Below are 22,335 nucleotides of genomic sequence, written 5' to 3'. Positions count from 1 at the left end.
TAATTTGTTATCATGTAATTAATATTTTGTAATGATTACCTGCAAGAGGGGCAAGCTCAGATGACAGCAGCAAGTGCTGATGTGCTCCAGTCTTTAATTGCTGTCCTCTTCAGCCTATCTAGTAGAGGTCTCGTGTATGATTTCCTCATGCTCACTTGGAAGCTGCTCGTACCCTCACCTCATTTTCTTGTCATGCCCCGTCCATGTCCCCATCCCTGCACCAGGATTAGGAAGTGAAGGATTAAAGTGAAGTTTTGGAAAAGGGGGGGGAAGTTATTGTTTTAATGTTTGTTTTTCATTACCCAAATCTCTTTTAATTGACAATTAATTAAATTGACATTCCCCAAGTCAAGTCTCTTTTGCCTGTGATGGTAACTGGTAAACAGTCTTCCTGTCCTTATCATGACCCACAAGCTTTTTCAACCTTTTCCTCCCCTTGCTCTGTTGATGAGGGGAACATGTGAGGAGCTGGGTAGGTGTGTGGCTGTTGGCCAAGGTTAACGCACCACACCGTCTGTATTTTGCTAAATTTTTCTTTAGGCTGCTTCTGAGCCGTGGGTAGCTCAGAGGCTCCCTCTTTTCTGTATTCTGTTGCAGTCTCCTTGCTGTGCTATCTCACTTTCCTAAAAGACTCCTCATCTCCTCTGGTCTTTCTCGCTCTCCATTCCCCCTGCCCTGCCCCCCGTCTTTGGTTTTGATTTCCCACTCACCTCAGGCTGTTTGTTCCATTTTGATTTGGAAAATTTTAGTTGCCGTGATAAGTGCTGTCCAAGTCAGTAACAGCTGAGAACAGGATCTAGTAATGGGAAGCACTGGGCAACGGCAATAACAGCACTATGAGCCTCACCCCAACTGATCTGTAGACAAAATCCTTTCCTTTTCATTTTTTTTTAATATAAAGTGGGGGCTTCTGACTTGAACAGCTCGACCATAGTTAGATTAAATTTCTTTCTAAAGATATGGTTTGGGTTGGGGGTTTTTTTGCTTATTACTTTGGGCTGTAAAATAGTTGCATCCTAGTTTTGAAGAATATAATTTAAATGGTTGTTTTATTGTAATTTAATACTAATGATAACTTATATGACCACAGATTTGAGGCATGGGTTTACTGGGGATGGTGTGGGTGTTTTTATTAAAAGAAAGTTCAGATTTCTATTGGTGGAAAGGCAGTAGATAATTACTTAGATTACTGTGTGATAATCATTCATCTTTTATTACTAACTCTGATAGAAACAAGTAAAGAGTCAGTGTGAAATCACACAGTGAAAGGGCAGTGCACATTTTTAGGTAAATTGCATGGTGTGGATTAGTGGGAGTCAATTAAGCAGTAGATAGAGATGGGCTTTAAAAAGGAAAAACTGACCAAGACTGGGGTGGGGGTGGGATGCCATGCCCTGCAAGAGTATATTAACCGTTCTTAAATTCTCTGGAGTTACTAATGTTGGTTAGATCTCTGAAACTCCTTCATTCCAGCTGGTCATCTGGTTTAATGGTAGCAGTCTGCCGGGCTAGGGAGGATAAAACTTTCCTAGGAGGGGTGGTGAGAGGGAGATGGACAGAAGTAGACCCCATGTGATGCATTTACTTAGCTGTTCTTGTTGAAAACCTGAGGAGGATTGTACTTTTTCTTCCTAAAAAAGGAGAGCATGAGTGATTGAAGTCTTACAGCCTTATGAGTTGTAGGACTGGGAAAGCTCTGAACAAGCAGCTGAAGTTTTGTTATTTAGGGGCTAAAATCTGGAACTGGTGTAAAGTGCTGAAAAACTCATTAAGAATGTCTTGAGTGGTCATTTTCAGTTATTTTGTTCACTGCTCCCTGATGTTTCCTCCTGTTGGTGATACTCTGCAGTGATGGGAAGTGTTGCATTGCTTATCCTTTGGGGAAGCTTCTCAAGTATAATAAAAATAATGCTTTCTTACATTCAGGTTCTCTTGTTGGCTTTGGCAGTGGCAGAGGAACATATTTAGAATGATACTGTATGTGTGCCAATCTAGATCTGATCCTTTTAAAAATTTTAAATTGATAAGATTTAGTTGTTGGCTTAATGATAGAACAGAATAGATGACAGATTCTGTACCGCTGGAAAAAAATTGTAGTTTTCCACCCTCCTCCACTCTCTCTACTCCCACAATCCACTCTCTCCCTACCTACTGTTTCAAAACTTGTGAAATCACTTGTTGCTGAAAAAACCCCCACCGGTTTAAGAAGCTTTCCTTTTGCTGAGCTATTCAGATATGCAGCAGCTGAGGCTGCTTTGCCTCAAGACAGAAGTGCCCAATCTTCAGTTTAGTTGTCATATTTCTGCATGTAACAGTGGCTTGCTCTGAAGTCCTTTGTTCTTAATTAATGATAGCCAATAATTAAGCACCATGCAGCAGAGCAGAAACTATGTCTCATAGCATTTCAGCAGAAAGGAGGTTCTTCTTCTCACCTTTCATTGTAGTACATGGTTCATAGATTTGAAACATAGAATAGTAAAATGGTTTGGGTTGGAAGGGATCTTAAAGATCATCTAGTTCCAACCCCCTGCCATGGGCAGAGACACCTTCCACTAGCCCAGGTTGCTCAAAGCCCATCCAGTCTGGCCTTGAACACTGCCAGGGATGGGGCATCCACAGCTGCTCTGGGCAGCCTGTGCCAGTGCCTCACCACCCTCACAGTAAAGAACTTCTTCCTAATACCTAATCTGAATCTACCCTCTTGCAGTTTAAAGCCATTGCCCCTTGCCCTATCACTACATGCCCTTGTAAAAAGTCCCTCTCCAGCTTTCCTGTAGGCCCCCTTTAGGTACCAGAAGCTGCTATAAGGTCTCCCCGGAACTTTGTCTTCTCCAGGCTGAATAACCCCAACTCTCATCCTGTCTTCACAGGAGAGGTGCTCCAGCCCCCTGATCATTTCTGTGGCCCTCCTCTGGACTTGGTCCAACAAGTCCTCCTTAATTTGAGGGCCCTAGAGCTGAAAGCAGTATTCCAGGGGGGGTCTCATGAGGGCAAAGTAGAGGGGGAGAATCACCTCCTTCAACCTGCTGGTCACATTTCTTTTAATACAGCCCAGAATACGGTTGGCTTTTTGGGTTGCACATGTACATTACCAGGCCATGTTGAGCTTCTCATCCACCAACACCCCCAAGTCTTTCTCCTCAGGGCTGCTCTCAATCCATTCTCTGCCCAGCCTGTATTTGTGCTTGAGATTGCCCCGACCCAGGGCCAGGACCTTGCATTTGGCCTTGTAGAAGTTCATGAGGTTCGTACAGGCCCACCTGTCAAACTTCTTAAGATCCCGCTGAATGGCATCCCTTCCCTCCAGAATGTCAACTGCACCATTCAGCTTGGTGGTGTTGGCAAACTTACTGAGGGGGCACTCAACCCCAGTGTGCATGTTGCTGACAAAGGTGTTATACAGTGCTGGCCTCAGTACCAATCCCTGAGGAATGCCACTTGTCACTGGTCTCCATTTGGACATTGAGCCATTGACTGCAACTCTTTCAGTGCAACCATCCAGCCAATACCTTATCCACCAAGTGGTCCATCCATCAAATCCATGTCTCTCCAGTTTAGAGACAAGGATGTTGTGTGGGACAGTGACAAATGCTTTGCACAAGTCCAGCTAGATGACATTGCTTGGTCTTCCCTCATCCATCAACACTAAATCTGTCATAGAAGGCCACCAAATTTCTCAGGCATGATTTGCCCTTAGTGAAGCCATGTTGGCTGTCACCAACAACCTCATTATTTCCCATGTGCCTTAGCATAGTTTCTAGGAGGATCTGTTCCATGATCTTTACTGACACGGAGGTGAGACTGTCTAGTCAGTCAGTTTCCCGTGTCTTCCTTATTTTTCTTTGTAAAAATGGGAGTTATTTTTCCCCTTTTCTGTGCCATGGGAACTTCACTGGACTGCCACGACTTCTGAAATATGGTGGGTTGTGGCTTAACCATTTCATCCCCCAGTTCCCTCAGGACCTGCAGGTGCCTCTCATTAGGTCCCATGGACTTGTGCACCTTCAGGTTCCTTAGATGGTCTTAGACCTGATCTTCTCCTACAGCGGGTGTCTCTTCATTCTCCCAGTCCATGCCTTGGCCTTTTGCAATGTGGGCAGTGTGGCTGGAGCACTTGCTGATGAAGACCAAGGCAAAAAAGGCCACCGAGTACCTCAGCCTTCTCCATGTCCCAGGTAACGAGGTATCGTGTTTTCTTCTGGACAGGGCTGATGTTTTCCCTCGTCTTCCTTATATCACTGACATACCTATACAAGCCTTTTTGTTGCCCTTGATGTCCCTGGGCAGATTTAGTTCTGTCAGGGTTTTAGCTTTCTGAACTTGGTCCGTGGCTGCTAGGACAATATCTCTGTGTTCCTCCCAGGCTACCAGTCCTTGTTTCTGCCCCTGTATGCTTCCTTTTTGTGTTTGATTTTGTCCTGTTTAATATTGAACCAGTAGGGTAAGACAGGAATGTATATAGCATTTATTATCTCATTTTTATGCTTAAGACCACTAGAGGTTGCTCTTCTCCATTGTTTCCCAGATTCACTCTCCATACTGTCATTCAGTTTTGAAGCTGAAGTTTTTCAGTGGGTATTTTAGAAATAAGCCATTTTACTCGCTCCTCAGGGTAAGTTTTTGCAGGTGAAGGCTAATCACACACATTTATTTCTAGGTGTTATGAGAGGGTGTAGTTGTATAGTGACTGTTGCTTTCAGTATCTGATCACATTTTAAGAAAAGAGACGTAGTGGGAGATTCGTATAACTGTATTGGCTTTCGTAAACACTTACTTTGGAAGTATTTGAGACAAAACAGAACTTGAGGATTCCTGTTTTCAGAGAGTAACATTTATCTGTATAATCCTGTTGCTGTATATAGGAATATCACAAGAACAAGATCTAGTCACTGGGAATAACAAACAGACCAGGACCTTAAGTAATATTGATCTTAAACCAATGAAAATATCTACACTGATGTATATGTTTGAAATGCTTGTGTATTTTATTCATAGTGTATGCACCAGAAGTGCAGCACCACCTTCTAGAAGAGCAACAAAGCTGAATGTTTTTAGGAAAAGGCAGAAATGAGATACTTATTAAAGCCTTAATTCATTCCCTTCCTCCTTTGTCACATTTAATGACATGCATGTGCAGTATTTCCTTTATCTGCCTCTGCTTTTCTCCTCCTTTATACTTTGCTCTGCATTTCTGTCATGATCTTTCTCTCTTGTTCAGCCCTAGACTGATAATTACAGTCCTCCTTCCCATCTGTCATGGTTTCTGCCCTACCACTCTTGCTCTCCTCCTTGCTCTAAGCCTTCCCACTCCCAAATGCCGGACTATGACCCTTCCACTATTGCTGTATGCCCTTCTACTTAAGCTTCTCTTTCCACTCCATTCCTGGTTTGCTTTTTCTCTAAGCCTTGAAGGTGGGGCCAGGGGATGGTCAGGACAGGCAGTGTCTTCAGAGAAAACTGTGTCTGCTCCAAAGAGACTTGTTAAATTCCGTTCATTCTGAGTTTTGTATAATATGGCTGAATGTAGCCTACGTTCCAGAGGAATTTCAAGACTGACTGACACAGGAACAAGTCTTTTACTAAACCCTAAGTTTTTCTTGTATAGCATGAGTAGGCTCGAGTTTCTTGACAAAATGATTGTGCAAAAATTGATTTGATAAAAACAATACAGTGCTTAACGGAACATTCCTAAAAATGACCAAATAATTTGCTAAAACTTACTAAGGCATTTGAACCTAAAAAAGATGCTAGGCATTCTGTCCTAACATTTAAAATAGTTGTAAAGTATCAGAAGAGTCTAAAAATGGAAATTGTCAGACAACCTGAACTGCAGGTGGCACAACCAGTTTTACTTGTAATTTAAACACCTTTCTCAAGTTTCCGTTTGCTTTTGACATCTTGCTTTCCTAATGTTTCTGTGAATTGCTACTGGATAGATCTCTGACAGAGCAACCACAAGCAGAGGTACTGAAACCTGTTCTAGAAAGGTGAACAGAATATGTGTGCAAAGCAGATGGAAAAGGAAGGAAATATAAATGAACTGATGATGATACTGAAGACGTAACTAAGGGCTCTACTAGTCTATACTGGCATTTGAAGGAGCTGCAATCGGTAAGCTCAGCGGTTAATTTTACAGTTAAATTTCCTGAATCTATATGGAGATAATTCAGTCTGAAAAGGGATTTTTAAATTTTATTTCCTGTTAAAGAAAAAAAAAAGTCAGCATTTCAGTTGTTGTAAAACAAAGGAATGTTTGGGGTTTTTTTAATGGTTTAATATTTTAGGTTGGTTTTCAGTATGAAGTTCCACATGGTAGTCTCACAGAATGTTTTCTAAGTGAATACTTAGATCTTCACTTTACAGGAATGCTGAATGCCTGTCAGGATTGATTTTCGTTAATATTCACCTGAAGATAGAAATCCTTGATTTAGAGCTTGATATTATTTGTAGTATAGCTGAACCTAATTTTAAAAGCAAGCTGCTAGGTAATTTGTAATATCGCACAGCAGAGGGCACTAACGCCACACCAGATGTGGGCTGTTCACAGAAGTCCAGCAGCTCACTTGCATGGGTACAGAATCATTTCAGTTTTGGAAATAGTAGAAATAACTGTTCTGGGCTGTAAATTCCCATTTCTCAGTTGAATGCCAGCAGATGCTTGATGTTTAGGCAAAATGATACCTCTGGGGACATTAAAATTTGGCTTGCATGTTAAGTTTGTTATACAGTACACTGTAAGTAGAGTTTCTTTTCTGTCTGGCACTTACTGGTAAGATTTTTTCCCCTCTGAAATAACAGTTTATTCCTGTGTATGAGTGTTTTTCAGCCTGATGTAGGCTCCATGACAGGGATGCTTTCTTGCAGTCTGGACTTTTTAGTTGGTTTTGGTTTGTTTGGGGTTTTTTTTAACATTCTCTGCGAATCTGTAAAAGATGCGATTCTGTAAATGTAGTTAAAGATGTAATCAGAGAAACTTCTGTTTGACTGCCAAGTCAGGCCAGTGTTCTGCAAATATGAGCAATAGCAGCAAAGCATCAATCTCCTTCCAAACCTGAGAGGTAGAAATACAGAAAACATGCGCACTTACTCTCATAGCCGCCCTGTCCATGGTGCTGTTAGGAGCCCATAGGCATGTGACCTACTGCATTCCTTCCCATAAGCATAGTTTCATAGTCTTCAGTTACTGTTTGCCATAAATGAAGCATTGCACACTTTCAGGCTGTGCTATGTATTTTGTGCTAGTTTGTGGAAACATAGGACTATGTTGGAAGTAGGATTGCTGCGTGTAGAATGAAGCATTGCATGCTGAGGTTTGCAACTTGGCAGAATTCATGCTGAAAATCCACTCTCCACACTGACATCTAGATTTGAAGAAAGATTCACATCAATGTATCTGTTATGATGTAGAGGAGCGTAGACCCCAGGTTTAGCATTTGATCTGAAAATCTCTTCCACTGAGCCCCTGAACCACTCTGAGCATTACAAGGACGTGTGGGTAGATGCCTGCTGAGCACAAGCAGGGGCAACGTCTTGGCTGCTCTTCATGTGAGTGGGGCAGAGCTTGTGAGGGTGCAACACACCCCCACCACCACCCCTCCGATGGAGAGGGGTGATCTCCTCTGGCCGCAGGGGCAGGTGGTGTCAGGTGACTCAGCTTCTCAGCAAAGTGTGATTGCAGTTTAGAATAAATACTGAAGAATGACAAAAAATGAGATGGGTGATTAAAATCATGAATTGATTCGTAAATCCAAACATAGACAATGCATTTTTTTCTTTATCATCAGACTGTTTCCTGCTGATCCTGAGTGCTAACAGACAGGTGCAAGAAAATCATGGCCGTTTGGAGGCATGAGGTTTTAAGTGGCTGGGAGAAAACCTGAGAAACTTTATTAACAAAAATGGATCAGTTGTTAACCAGGAGCACCTGACCTTGTGGCATGTGCAGTGGATGATAGCTGTGTATTAGAGAAGCTACTAAGTTTATATAAACTAGACCCGGTCCATCTGAGCCAGGAACTGTGCAGGAGGCAGCACTGGGTCAGATGCATCATTATAGTGACCAACAACTGGGGCCAGCAAATCAATCTGTTAAAGCTGCTGTTCTTGTTTACCTTGCAGCTGCATGTGATTTGCCAGGATTATTTGTCAAGAGCTATGGGAGTCTAACAATTTGCATGTTGTTAAAAAGAATAAACCAGCCTTTTATGTATACTGCTGAATTCCTCTTAACTATAGTCCTGCTAGAGGAGAACAGTTTTAAAAGAAAGAAAGAAAAAAAACACCAACCACCTCATTTTGATGGGCTACCAGCCTTCTTTGACCTTTCAGTATTGCTTTAAGAACGAAGTTAAAAAAGTTAAAACTAATCACAAGGAAATATCTGTGGTTGTGTGTCTGTGGAAATGAACTGACTCTGTCTCAATCTTTTTGTGTTTTGTTTTTCTAATACTGTATTTGATCATTTTGTGCTTATAAATACTAGTGGGAGGAATCATCCTTTAAATCAGTTTCTTAATGACAGGTTAAGTTCTGTTATTTTGCACAGGGAAGATAAAAGAGGTTTTTATATTTTTGTACCTTTTCAATATTTTTGATAGGGAAATTGTAAAATAAAAATCTTGAACTGTTTGTGATTTGAAAAGTATGACTCTTTTGAAGACAATCCCCTAACAAATGTAAATGTGCTAATGTAAAATTAGGAGTGGTGGAACACTGTATTTCTGGTGTATGTTTGTGTGTGATTTTGCTGTATTTCCTGGTTTGCTGCTCATTTACTGTGTGCATCCCAGTTATAAACTCATGGGGGCGGGCAAGCTCTACGGGTTTGAATGGACTAGGGCCGAGCTGGTACTTTCAAGTGCATCACAGCAGAAGAGTTCTTTATTGCTAATTGTTTTCTGATCACTTGTCATAGAAGTGGATCTTGGACATCTTTGGATATTATGTACTGCACGTGCCTGAGAATTTCTGGGAAAAAAATTAAGATGAAGAAACACCAGTCAGACATAATGTTATCTCTTTTGTAACGTGGGCTTCATCTGTTTCGCAAGGCTTGACTTGGTATTGAAGTAATGGCAGGTTTTTTGTAACGATGTAAATTCAATTTAATGTTAATTACTGCAAATAGTTGTTTTGGGGTTTTTTTAAGCCTATGCAATATTCAAGTGTATGCATAAATGCGAATAGATAAGTATGCATATTGCTTTGCTCTCAACCCCCTATTTCTCATGGGGATTTTTGCCTGTTGTCAGATTTAAAGGACAGTAAATAGCATAGCACACAAAATATTTAGAGTTTTTTCAGTTACAAAAAATTACAGACATTCTCTGTGAATGTGTGATTTTGTTAACTTAAGGCTGTGAATGAATTAAAAGACAAGGGGGAGAAAAGCGACTCATTTGTGAATAACAGATTTTTTTTTCCAAATTAAAACACGTTCACTTCTGAATTGTGAATATTTTGATTGTTTGATGTAGTCAGCTTGTTACACAGCCCCTGCGTGAGTGGCAATGGTATGTGTTCTTTTAAAAAATCCTTAATTTTCTTAAATCTTCCTACCTTTTGGTGCAACTTCATCCTCTTTTGATGTCTGTCTGGAGAAAACTGGAGGCAGAGAGAACAATGCCCAGCCACGCAAAACATACCTGCATTTTGCAGAGCACAGCTGAAGTCACAAGAGCTTCGCATTCCTGTAGAGGGAGGCAAATAAAAATGGAAGTCAAGTGAACTGAAAATCCCCAATAAATGGATCCAGTGTTTTTTGTCTTTTTTTTTTTTTTAATTACCTCACTACTAGGGGCAGGTGAGGGTATGCTATAGGATGGGCATAGGGTATTGATGACATTGTTGACTTAAGACAGAAGTAAGGACTCAAAGGTTTTAGGAGGAATTGGTCCTTTTTTCTTGAAACTCATCTGTGACATCTACAAAGCTTGGCTGTTTGTACTCAAGCAGGGGAAAGATTTGACCATAGACCTAATCATTTTGTATGTGGGAACATGCGTCCAAAGGTAGCTCAAATATCACAGACGTCGATGGTTCCTCACTGTAGCTTAGTTTTCAGCTTGTCCTCTGTGGTTACTGGAAGCTTGGCCTGGTCACAGGTAATAAAAGAAGTGGCGGTGTGTGAACCACAGAGCTCCGTGGTGGCAGAAGGCTTTCTTACCTAGAACTGTGCACCCGTACGCCTAGCCACAGATGACATTTTGGCTCAGTTACCTGGTTTTAAACTTTGACAGCTGTTGTATCTGGCTGCCAGGCAGCCAGTGGATTCACATGGCTGATTCCTTCTGAAGTGGAGTTTTCTCAGACAAAGGGCTGACTTGTCTCTACTCTTTATTTGAACTAAACACAGCCTGGCCCTTTCCTTTTGCACATGAAAGCCATTTTTGCTACCTTGCTTGAAAAAGAAAAATGTGAAACCTCTCTACAGAAATATCTAAAAGAAGAGCAAGATCTAGCCCAACTTACTTTTGTGATACTTGGCACTGGGTTTAGGTTCCTCGCAAAACTCACCATTCTCAAAGTGACGTGTCTTGTAAGGATGTAGGGATGTCCTCAACTGCTGCACTCATTATTGTTAATGACGTTCCAAGGGAAGTATAATTCACTGCAGAAATGGAGTGCCAATCTTCTTGTTCTGTGGCTGTTCCATGCCTACCGTAGTACGTAAGCACCATGTCTTTTACCAGAACTGCAGTTGTTACAGCAGGAAGGATCCCATTTGAAGTTTTACTCAAGTCCTCTGAGTGATGATGTATGGGAGTGGCAATGGCAGCAATTAAGTGGGCTGCTTCACATCTTAGATAGAAGCAGATACCTGTAGATACCCATCCTTGGGGAAAATTCCAATGATTATTTTTACTCTGATTTTATTCAATTGCTTATAATGTAAGTAATTTTTCTTTAAAAGAAACGACAACTGAAAGGTGTTTTAGATACTGCACCTTAATTACAGAGGCAAACATTCTGTCAAAAAGGTTAATTTTAGATAAAACCACCTGAAGTGTAACTAAAACAATCAAAAAGATGCTGTTCTAGTAGTCTTATTCTTAGAAGACTGATTCAAGCACCCCAAGATTTGGCAGAACTTGGTTTTGAACCTTTCATTTTACTTTATGAAAAGGTCTAGAGATTCTTTCTTTTTTCTTGAGAGGCTATGCAACTCGTGTTTTGGTCATACGCATATATTTGGTCAAAAATATATATTTATGTACACTATGTAAACTTGTTAATTATTTGTATAATTTCCTCAAATTTTATAGAAAATGCCTGTTGAAGAGCTCTGAATTTCTCCTTAATAAGTAGTCTTCAAACCATCACTCAGGACCATTAATGCTTGTACACCGATATTGCAACACTGCCAGCCAACTCATTATGCTTAAATAATGAGTGGAAGTCACGGTGTACCTTACTCAACAGACATTAAGCTTGCCTGAACTTAAAAAAGACTTTTCATGCCGAAATTGAACTTAGGAACACTAAATCTAATAAATTTACACATCTGGTGGGATTTGCAGAGATAAAATTACTCAGGTAGATTTAAATTCTGCTGCATCTGACTTTCATCTAGTTGCAAACATTTAATCTGTGTTTATTTATTTATATATTCAAGGTTAGAAGGATTAATTTTTGTGGCTTGCTGTTCCTGCTAGCACTGTTCACACTATTTTCTCACATGACTGTCTTCTTGCTAACTTGATAATTATCCTGCTGGGCAGGATGAGAATTTGTGCTTTAGATCCTGTCTATGTTGAAAAGGCAAACTGCCTTAATGACATTGGTAAAATTAAACTAGTCAATCTCCTGACACATTCCAAGGTCATGAAAAGGCCTATATGTATAACACTATTTCTTTTTAGGTTGGGGATACTCCATGCCAGTTTTTTACCGTGTGCTTCTTGACTGCTATAGTTCAAACAGTAGAAAAATTGCTTGCTGGCCAGGACATGGGTATTACACTTCCATCATGATTTTGGACGAGCTGGAGCTGTCTGAAAAGCTGTAGCCCTTTGCTGCTGTCCAGCTGCCCTGGCTGGAGGGGATACCTGCCTCACACCCTGTCAGCTGAGCCTCTAGAAAGTCTCCTGGGACTGATCCCTACTTCCCTGCGGTGAAAGCTGTCCAGATTAGCTCACACCTTGTCCAGCAGCAGTTTCATCTAAAGCAGAACTGACTTTGCCCAGAAGCGTGGGACAGGAAATCTGTCAGGGTCTGCTGACGTGGCTGTTAAATGAACTGGTAATCTTAAGTGTGGAGTAGTAATAAACTAGTATGGCTTTTAGTTTCTTGACCCAGTCTAGCTAGATCTGCAAGTGGGTGTTTGCTTATTCAGTTACTCTGTAAACTTAGTGGATACTGGGAGATATCTGGTAGTAATTTCCCATGCTGGAAAAGTGTAATTGAAATTATCGTGTCCCATTGATTCATTTTAAGTATCCCTGAGAAAGTACGTGACATGTTACTACTTGATAACTTCATTTGCCCAGAAGACATTATTTCAATAATAAGTCAACAATCTGTGAAGTGCCAAACATGTCTCCAACCTTAAAGTCTGTGCTTGTTAACTGAAATAAAACTTGAAAGGTGGTTCATAGTTGTCATGCATTGGACAAGATGTTATCACTCTTAAGTTACAGCACTCATTTTAGATTATTTTAGGCTTTCGAACTATTGGCAGCCCATATGGCTTAAGTTCTTGGAATCCAAAGCATTAATTCTATGTAACTATAAAGATGTAATATAGCTATACGTAAAATATGAAGAATTATGCAAGAGCTTTTTGTCTTGCTTTACAACGTGTAATTTTTTCATAGCTGAAAATGCACACTTGTTTTTTGACATGTCCTGTTACGTTTTAACTGATGATTTTAGCTGATTTAGTTACACCACCATAACTTTTGGAGTTTTGCAATTCTGACCACCATCACATCCATTCGTGATTGGGACAGATTTCTGGTAGTGACTTATGTAGAGCTATATGGTGCTTTACACTATGTTACGTAGTAGCTCAGTGAATTGGGGGGAACATGTTAGTCAGATTGTGATTTTTTTAAAATCTTTTTTAGGGAAAATTATGTGCAGATTGTGCTGATGATTTCTTTGCTATTGAGGCCGCTTTTATATTGCTGAGGGCAAATTTGATCCAGAAACGCTGTTGCTTAATGTATTATGTAGATAGGAGTGAGTTTTATTATTGGAGAATAACATTTGCAGTCCACTAAGGTATACCCAAAGCTGTCATAAATATTAAAAAAAAAAAAAGTTAATCAGGTAGAAATGGCCAAATACTTGCTGAAACACAAAGCTGGGAAAAGCTAGAAATATGTTAAAGGAAAAACTATCATTGTTATATGAAACATAATTTGTAGCCTTTATGAAAACTATATTCAGTAGAAATATGCTGAAGTTCTTTATATGTGATGAGGTAGTGGGGATACGTGATTTAAATGATGTGCACTGACATTATCTTAAAAGAATTTCTGCATATTCTTTCAAAGATATGGCAGTTGCTGAGCTTTGGATACTTCTGACTTGAAGTAGACAGTGGGGTTTTTTTTTGTTGTTTGGGGGATTTTTTTTGTTGGGGGGCGAGGTGTGTTTGGTTAGTTGGGTTTTGATTTTTGGGGTTTTTTTGTAAACTCGGGGACCTTCCAGATGCGTTTTCATTCTATCATGGAGTTCTGTTGGAAAATTTAGAAAAATGGCTATGGAAGAAAAAAAGTATGCACATTTGTATGTTTAAAGAGTTATCAAGAAAAAAACAAATCTGTTTGTTTGTTCTTGCTTTCATTGAATACACAGAGGTTGAAAATTCCCAAGGCACTGTTGTACCTCCTTAAATGGAATGGTGGAAGTTTTGTGCATCATCATTTCTTTGAATATAGTGCTGGTAAATAAAAAGACAAAATTACTTCCTCATTAAGAATTTTAGCTGACTACCTTTTCACAGATATTTTTTTAAAAATTTTTTGAATGTAGCTTTTTTTCATATTTGTAATTCTTGTGTAAATGAACAGATGGAAACATTTTGCCTGTAAAACTTCAGGATTATTTAGGGAAGAGGTAAATGGTGAGGTTGTGTGCTCATTGATACCTCCAACATAAGTTTATCAATCCATAGTTCACTGTGAGTATCACCTAATAAGTTCCCCCCCTTCTGGTCCTGGGTTCTTCTGAATGCACATCCGTGTGCATACTACTTTGATTTCTTCGTTTGATCCAGGGAAGGTTTTTGTGTAGGTGCTGTAGAAGCAGGTGATTGCTTTCCTTCCTAGCCCACACATTGGTAGAAGGAAGAAGAAAATGAATAAGTGCAAGTAATTGAAGAAGGGAGAAAGTGATTACTGTCCTTGGCACTATCTTCGTTGACAGATTGTTCCTTTTTTTTGTGGAAAAAAATATGACCAGTTTTGAGAGGGTTCATTTTAGATTGACACCATTTAAATTGGACTCTTCCTTTTCAGATGTTCTGAAGCTCTTCTATCATCTCCTATAATTGTAAAGTCCTAATTCATCCCTGGGAACTTCTGTAGTGTTTCTGTCATACAAATGTACAGTAGTGTGGCATACAGAATAGTGTTTCACCTGAGCTGCTTTGGAGTTGGGAAAACAGAAGTTTGATCTTCTGTGTAAAACAGGTATTACTGGGTCTAGCACCTACTGCAAGCAACTTTCAGGACAAATTAGCATGACATGGCAACTGAATTACATAGCTGCACATAGCACTGATGCAAAATCTGTGATAAGCTGTCAATATCTGTCAAGACAAACAAAAAGTTTGTACCTTGATAGGCTACGGATGCAGGGAAATAAATGGTTTCTGTGCTTCAGCATTTTCATGTGGAAGATTCTGTTGTTAGGAATAATATAAGGAATGAGTGGTACTTACTCCATTAGCAGTTATCTGCAGACAGCACATCATTACTGTGTGCATCTCAGTGCGAGGGCACGTTCTTACGACTGAAATCTGTACATCCCTCAGAGATTGCCTTGGAAGCCAAAAGTAAGAGAGTGGAGCCATTCAGGACAGAGAAGAAAGCTTTACAGAGCTACAACTGCATGAGAATGCTAGGTTGTCTGAATGTAATTACTGCACTGCATTTTACCCAGAATAGCTGTAATCTTGTGAAATGTGCCACGTGATTTTTTGATTATTTTTTTTTTTAATGGCATAAGCAGACATGATTTTGGGTTTACATCTTATCCAAAAGAATGAGTTTTCATTTTCACAGTACCCTACTAAGCTGGCTAACGTTCTTGATGCTTTTGGTATGTTAACATGCATGGTATAAGAGCGTAAACTGTTAAATACTGCTCAGATGCTGAAGCTGAAAGATGTATGGATATTACTCAATCTACTGGAAAAAAAAATCTGAAAAATTAGAAGTAACAAATCCATTGCAATTCTATTTCTTACTTTTGGCTTTTTATGAAGCGTAAAATACAATAGAATTTGTACTAGACAGATGCAACTAATATGCCTGAAGTGTTGTGTTCCATGTATTTAATAAATTATGTTGTAGGTGGGGGTGTTTGCATACTTCTGAATTATTCACTACAGCATTTTAGGTAATCTAGCTTTGTATGTAATTTCTAAACCCACTTTCAATAAGTTAATATTTTAACTGCAAATATTCAACATGTTAAGAAAAGGATGATTTTAGGGGGAGGAAGAAAGAAGGAGGGCAGCTGGCATTCCTTTTGAATTTGAAGAATAATTGAAGATAAGGTATTGTCTCTCACGTGCCAGAACTGTCTGGAGGATCCTCTGCTATTATTAGCTGGCGTATCTCCAGTTATTTAACCTAACAGAGCTGAAGATCAAGCCCTAATTATTCTGAGATTCAGTGATAGAAACTTCTGAAACAGACAACTGAAAATAGCTGGGGTTTATAGGCTTGACTTGGAGAAAAAGTAGTAAGTGGTGGAGAGATGGCTTTTCTGATTGAACATAGAACTAGTAGTGATGGTAAAAGACAAAATGAGTCATTCTTACTAAATACGGTGGGATTTCTCATTCCCTCACTGTTTTTTGTCAACATGTCTATATAGTTTGAGATGTAGAATGGGACGAAGGAACTGTTCAAGCAACAGAAGATCAGTCTTTTTATTTCAGTGTCCTGCTTTTATTTTAGCATCCTTTGTAAATACCAGTGAAATGAGTGTTAGTATTTTAATAGCTGGAGAAAGGTAGATGGGTCTTGATACTCCCTCTGTTTGCCAGGTACTTATCCAAGTACGTTCTGCCTGTGCATGAGGGTGCAGAGAGTATGTGCAGCTCTATGCTGAAGTTCTTGCAAAGGGCATTGTAAAACTGGTGCTGTATGGTTCCTTGTTGACAGCTTCCCAACAGCTTTCCCAGGGAAATGTAGCTCGTGGCAAGGCTAAGTATCAAGTGGTGTTCCCCAGGACTTGTACTTTATGCTCAAAATTAAGGTGGTTTCAAATGCATAGAAGGTTCTGCTGAGATATTCATGCTGGGTTTGGGGGGTGGGGGGGGAAGGCACGCATTTGTGTGTCTGTCAGACTCAGTCTCTCTTCAAATGCAGTTTCTGGAATGCTTGAAAACTGTAGGAAGGGAAGTTTTCTCCTCCCAGAAGCTGAAGTTTGTTGTGCGTGAAGCACTGTGGTACTCATTTTAAATATTCTGACTGATATATCTATCAATGTGGAAGATGGAACATTGAATTGGGGAAATAGCCATCTAGGGCTTTTGTTTGTCATTCTGATGAACAGATGAAAGGTTTTTTACAAAAAAATATTAAAAGAGAAGGTTTTGGAAAACACAACTCAGTAAGCCTTTATTTTCCTACCCTAGACTACTTCCTTCTGAAATATTTATATTTATTGCATATGTATTTCCATATAAAATCTAGGATTCGAGACATCCTCTTGATTCCCTATTGCACAATGGTGAGCCTATGATTGCTTTGCTTGTACATCAGTTCTGCTACACTGGCGATGTAAAATGAACAGGTTGTGCATGCCATCTTCCGCCCAAAATCTTTGTCTACTTTTAAAGTTGCAGCAGCCATCTTAACGTATAGTTTCCACTTTCTAATATTTCTAATCTTTCATGTGACTATGAAGTATTGACTGGCTAAAACCAACCTCTCATACATCTAAAGGTAAGATTGGCAAGAGAGTGGAATCTCACATTTCTACAACTTTATAGCCTGACAGACTCAACAGGAGGAAAAGTAGTAAAACCCATGCTTTTGTAAGTGAGGTGGGTGGATCAGGCCTGAGCACACAGCAGAAAAGACTGATGAAAGAAGAAATCTGTGCTAATCTTTGCCAGTCAGTTTTCTGCTAGTAAATGCACTTTTAAAGTCTGTGTGAGCTGGGTCTTACAGAATAGAAATGTCATCACAAAGCGACTAGGGAAATCTTTGTGTGTCAGAATGATAAGTGGAGCTGGAGACGCTGCAAAAGTGATACTGATAAAAGAGCATAGCAGACAATAGGCATTTTTTTGATGGAGACATGCTCTTGGGTCTTTGTTTTTCTTGAGCAGCTTCTGTGGTATTTTCAAGTCTGTAGCCAGGCAAATATTCGTATCTAAACCATTAGCTACAAGAAACTTACTCAAACGTACATTTAAGTCCATCCAATCAAAGGATAGATAGATTAGGTTAATGGCTATTTTGAAGCAAATGTAGTTTTTCATGTAGTGTGTGAAATTTAACATTTAAAATTTGTAGGTACATGTAGTACCTAACAAGTTTTGGTTATATTTGGTATGGTGATTCATTCATTCCATTGTTGAAATTCAGAGATTCAGAACATAACAAAAAATTTACCTGAATTCCACGAGGTGAATCTGTTTATTGTTAGTCCAATAGACTTACTTTATTATTGTTATTATTTATTATAAGTCCAATAGATTTAATATAGCTTTTGAACATAGTAGGTTTTTCTTCTTTTCGTGGTTTATTTGGAATCGTTCCATAGCAGTTGTATAAAGAGGTGTTTCGGTGGCAGTTTGCATATATATCTGCATTTTCATGTAAATAGACTCCTAGGTGGTACTACAGACTAAAAGTACTGTCTGCCGTGGAAGACTTGGAGATCTGTTTCTAAAGCACTCCATCCTGTTGCTGCAGAAGTGAATGACTGACCTGCCAGCCTTGTAGTGTTTGCATTTGGCTTTAAAGTTCTTTGAGGCACAGACCATTTCCTAGTTGAGAGGTTTTTCCTCAGCAAAAAGAGCTTTGCTGCTGGATTTTTTTGTCACAGCATGCTAACGTGGTGCACATCACTGGGGAGCTGATAGATTTTGTGAAGATGCTAATTGAGTGATCTTGTTATCTTTTTACAGAACCACGTAAACCCAGCAATGGATTTTACACAGACCCCTCCAGGAATGCTAGCCCTCGACAACATGCTGTACTTTGCTAAACATCACCAGGATGCTTATATACGGGTAAGGCTTCTTTTTGTCTTTGAAATCTGTGTGGTTGCCTGTTCACAGGGATTACAGTTTACTTTGAAGAGGAGGATCCGAATCCTTATACTGTTAATGAACTCTAGGAAGGCAAACCACCTAACACTTAAACTTAAGTCTGTAAAAGCTTTGGGCGAAAGCTGTACAGCTGTCTAGTCAAATATTATACTTTTTGCAAATATACTTTTTGCCTAGGCCTGCAAAGAGAAGGGAGATGAGCTTGTGCCTTTTTTAGATGCATGATGGATGTCCATAAGCTCAGAAATTAGTAATTGTGTAGAATTCTTTGTCCTGCTCTGAGTCTACCAAAAACTGCAGGGTTTTCTCTGTGGAAGAAAGGCTTTGATGAGCAAATGCCTTGGTAAGTGACTGAGTTGGCAGTGTCCTGAGAGTTCAGACGCTCCCACAAAAATTACTGCTGTAGGTGAGGTAATGCTTGGAGAAAAATAGGTAAAAAGCATCATGATTCACTTGCACAACCTGTTCCTGCCCCTTGCCCACTCCACTTCCTACGTTTGTTATTTCAAGCGTAGTTAAAGCAAGTTGTGTGTTGCATCCTTACAAGAAGAGGCATACAGCTGAATAATACCTGCCTGTGAATAGCACAACTTTTCCTGACCTTTATTGAAATCAAATATTTGCCAAGTGTAAACCTAGCGAGCACAGATGGTAGTAGAGGATAGTCTAGAAAGTCAGTGTCTTGAGATAGTAGGGGTGGTTTAACTCCCCAAGAAAAAGCGCACATGCAGACCTGCTTAAAGGTCGTGTACAGAAGGAGGCAGTAGACACACCAATCATGTCTACTAAAAAGTGAAGAGTGAATTTTTAATATGCATTATCATCTAGTTTTTGCTCAAAGTAGATTAATGTCAAAGCTCTTAACAGGTTTGTAAAGGGCCTGCTGATGTCCAGGCCAGCTTGATCCATGGACATAATAGGAGACCACAAGATTGTAAGATCTGCTCTTTAAATGTATTTTCTCCTTGGTCTGAATCTAGCAATAACTGTTAAAAGAAGCTGTGGTAGCCAGCAATACAGCAATATTTATCAACCCCTATAAACCCCTGAAATTAAGGGCTGTTTCACATACTGGGCAACGAGTGTGTTTTCTGGATAAACTATGCTGAATTGTGGTTTTGTTTTGTAATGAGAATTTGGTTTGTAATGAAAATTGATTACTGTTTCTCATTAAAATTTGATAAGATGTGGACTGTGCTACTTCATAGGCTGCTTTTGAAAATTTTAGGTTTAGAGAATATACTTAGAAAGGGGTAGCCAGTGCTCCCAAATGAGACAGTCGTGCTTTAAAGAAGCCTGAAAGAATTTAAAGAGGACAGAAATTCTGTTGAAATAGAGCTTTCATTGACATCTCTCAATTTTTTTCTTATTTTTCATTTTTATCTTGCAAATGCTGTCTTAAAAATTGGGTTCAGTGTAGCATGTAATTAGCCGCTCTTTAGAAAGGACTTTGTTGCTGGCTCTGCTCTGTTTCTATAATGCAGTATTTTTGTTGCTGCATTACTGAGACTTTTTACTGTTATTTTGAGATGCCTGTTTTTATTCGTGCATGGTTCCTGTTAGGCGAGTGGGTGCCTCATGTATTCCCCACCTGAGAAAGAATACATGTACACTAGAAATGCCGTACCCAGGCACCCTCAGATTAAATTGCTTACCCACAGCTGCTTTGGGGACTGTTAATGTTCCTTGGGAGTATGTTAACCTACCCATCTTTCCTGGGTAGTTCTAGTTGGTGCTTTTACTAACACTGCTGGCATGGTAGCTCATGCATCTGCAGTGGTCCACCTTGTCATATTAACAGCATGCTGAACACCTCTTGAGATGAACGGTGTTGTGCAACTCCTACAGTGTTGCTAGTCTTTGATTCCAAAAGACACCTATTTCTAACTTTTCATGTCCTTGATGTACTAGCTGGTGTACAGTACTTTCCTGTGGGCCTTGACATGCTTGTTTCTTTCTCATTTTGGGTTCCTTATTTCACATCAAACATTATCTTTTCTTCATGACCTTTGGCTACCAAAGCTCCTGTAACACCAGTTTGCTGTACTTGTACACTCCATTGACCTTCTTTATTTTTTCAAAACTATTCCTACTCCTATACCCTAATGAAAATTCTCTCTATGGTCAAGGTTAAGTTTCCACAAGAAATTACTAGCTATACACATAATACTTGCATACTGAACAACTTGTTTGACAGGAGCTCTTAGCTTTTTTTCGTTGTTGAGACTAGGAAATGTTTTGGTTCCTAGGAGGAGAGATTATTTTTAGCTTGGCCCTTTGCGATTGATTGCTGTACGATGGGTTAATTCCTAATCCCCAAACTGAGATAATATCTGTGCTGTGCAGTAATTAAAAATTGAGACTGGAAACCAGAGTCAGTTTGAAATGAAGATGGAAAATAAGTTTCTTCTGACAGAATACGGTGTGTTAAGCAAAAACACTACCAGGAAGTCATGGCGGCTTCACTGACTGTATTGGCAATGCTGCATTTTAATGGAGAAAAAAAGTATTTAGACTTTGAGTTAATTGTTTTTGAATCTTGTTATTTTGTTTACTATACAACATGTCTTGAGCCTCCATAAGAAATGTTGTTTAGTGGAGGGGGAAAATAACCTCGTGTTTTCTTTGATTGTGTGTTTGTTCTTAGCTTTTGTTTGGATTTCTAAATAGGTTTCCTATTGAATTGGTTTCCTGTTGAGTTAGCTTTTCTTTCTCTTTTTTTATTATTTCTCTGGTTCTATCACTGACTGATATGCACTGCATTTTTTTTATGTTCCACCTAAATAATCAATCGCTATCATCAGACGTTTTGCTTTTAAAAGGTGGTGACATAGTATATGGAATGCATTGATGGAAGTAATGTTGAATCTCTGCAAGAAATTTTAAAATTTTCCACAGGAAATAATTGGCAGCTTCCCAAGCTACATAATTATAGGACAGTCAGAGTGTATAATTAAAGTTAACAGTGAAGAAAATGATTGGAATAAAGCTTTGTGACAGATATTTTATTTTATTTTTTCTTTTGGAGCAGACAATTCCCCCTGGTTCCAATTTGCTCCTTTCCAAAACTACTTAAGCTTCACATTCTGCTTATGTTAAAAATAAAATTATAAGTTACCATTTAAAAGAGACTTTATTCGGGGCAGACATCTTGAGATTTTTTTCTTACTGGTAACTTGTAGCAGTGTACCTTTGAAACTCCTCTAAGTGTAAAAGGAGTCTGAGGAAAGAGCATGGAAATGCTATTATGCCACCATTGCTGTTAGTATCTCCATTTATTGGTGCTTTGTCATTGATTTGTTTGAGAATTTGTGGTGCAAGATTATTCAGATCCATTTTGTTTTCAAGATGCAATGAGGAGAGGGGTATGAATATATAAAACTGAAATATTTTGTGTGCGTATGTTTGTAGGTGTGTATTCATTTGCCTGATTTTGATTTTTGCATGCGTGCACTTCAGTGATTGCTAATATTGATGTAAAATAATATGTACTCTAATTTGGTGTAAAGTGCAAGCTAAAGGAACCAAAATGGAACACTCCTTTTATTTCTAACCCAAAAAGAAAAAATTGATAGTGGTTGTCCTGCATTTAAATGTGCTGTGTTTGTGTCTAGGACTGGATTTTCAGTTTTGATGGTTGACTCCTATATGTGCAGTCAATGTTCATTCAGGTGTTCTTGATAGCAGGCAGCAAAATGAAAGCTACTGCTCCAGTTGTGAGCGGGCTGCCATTTATCTTGGATCTTGGCTAATTTAACAGTGTTTCCAGGCAGTAAGAGCAGATGCTGTTGGGTAAACTGGATTTACCTCAACTACACCTTAGCTTCTAATGTGCTACCATTGAAATATTCCCTTATTTTACATTTTCC

General features: G+C 39.3%; 1 protein-coding gene across 5 annotated transcripts in view; it reads left to right on the top strand.

The window, feature by feature from the left end:
- Positions 1-22,335, top strand: part of ELMO1 (engulfment and cell motility 1) — a 311,155-nt gene that overhangs the window by 128,439 nt on the left and 160,381 nt on the right. For all 5 annotated transcript variants that reach the window (XM_037385186.1, XM_037385188.1, XM_037385185.1 and 2 more), the window contains one exon: positions 18,323-18,427. In XM_037385186.1, coding sequence (XP_037241083.1) covers positions 18,323-18,427 — 105 coding nt within the window. The remainder of the gene's footprint in view (positions 1-18,322; positions 18,428-22,335) is intronic.

Source organism: Falco rusticolus, chromosome 4, assembly GCF_015220075.1.
Source record: "Falco rusticolus isolate bFalRus1 chromosome 4, bFalRus1.pri, whole genome shotgun sequence".
NCBI lineage: Eukaryota > Metazoa > Chordata > Aves > Falconiformes > Falconidae > Falco > Falco rusticolus.
The sequence above is the reverse complement of the archived record's forward strand: the minus strand, read 5'-3'. Positions and strand labels throughout refer to the sequence as shown.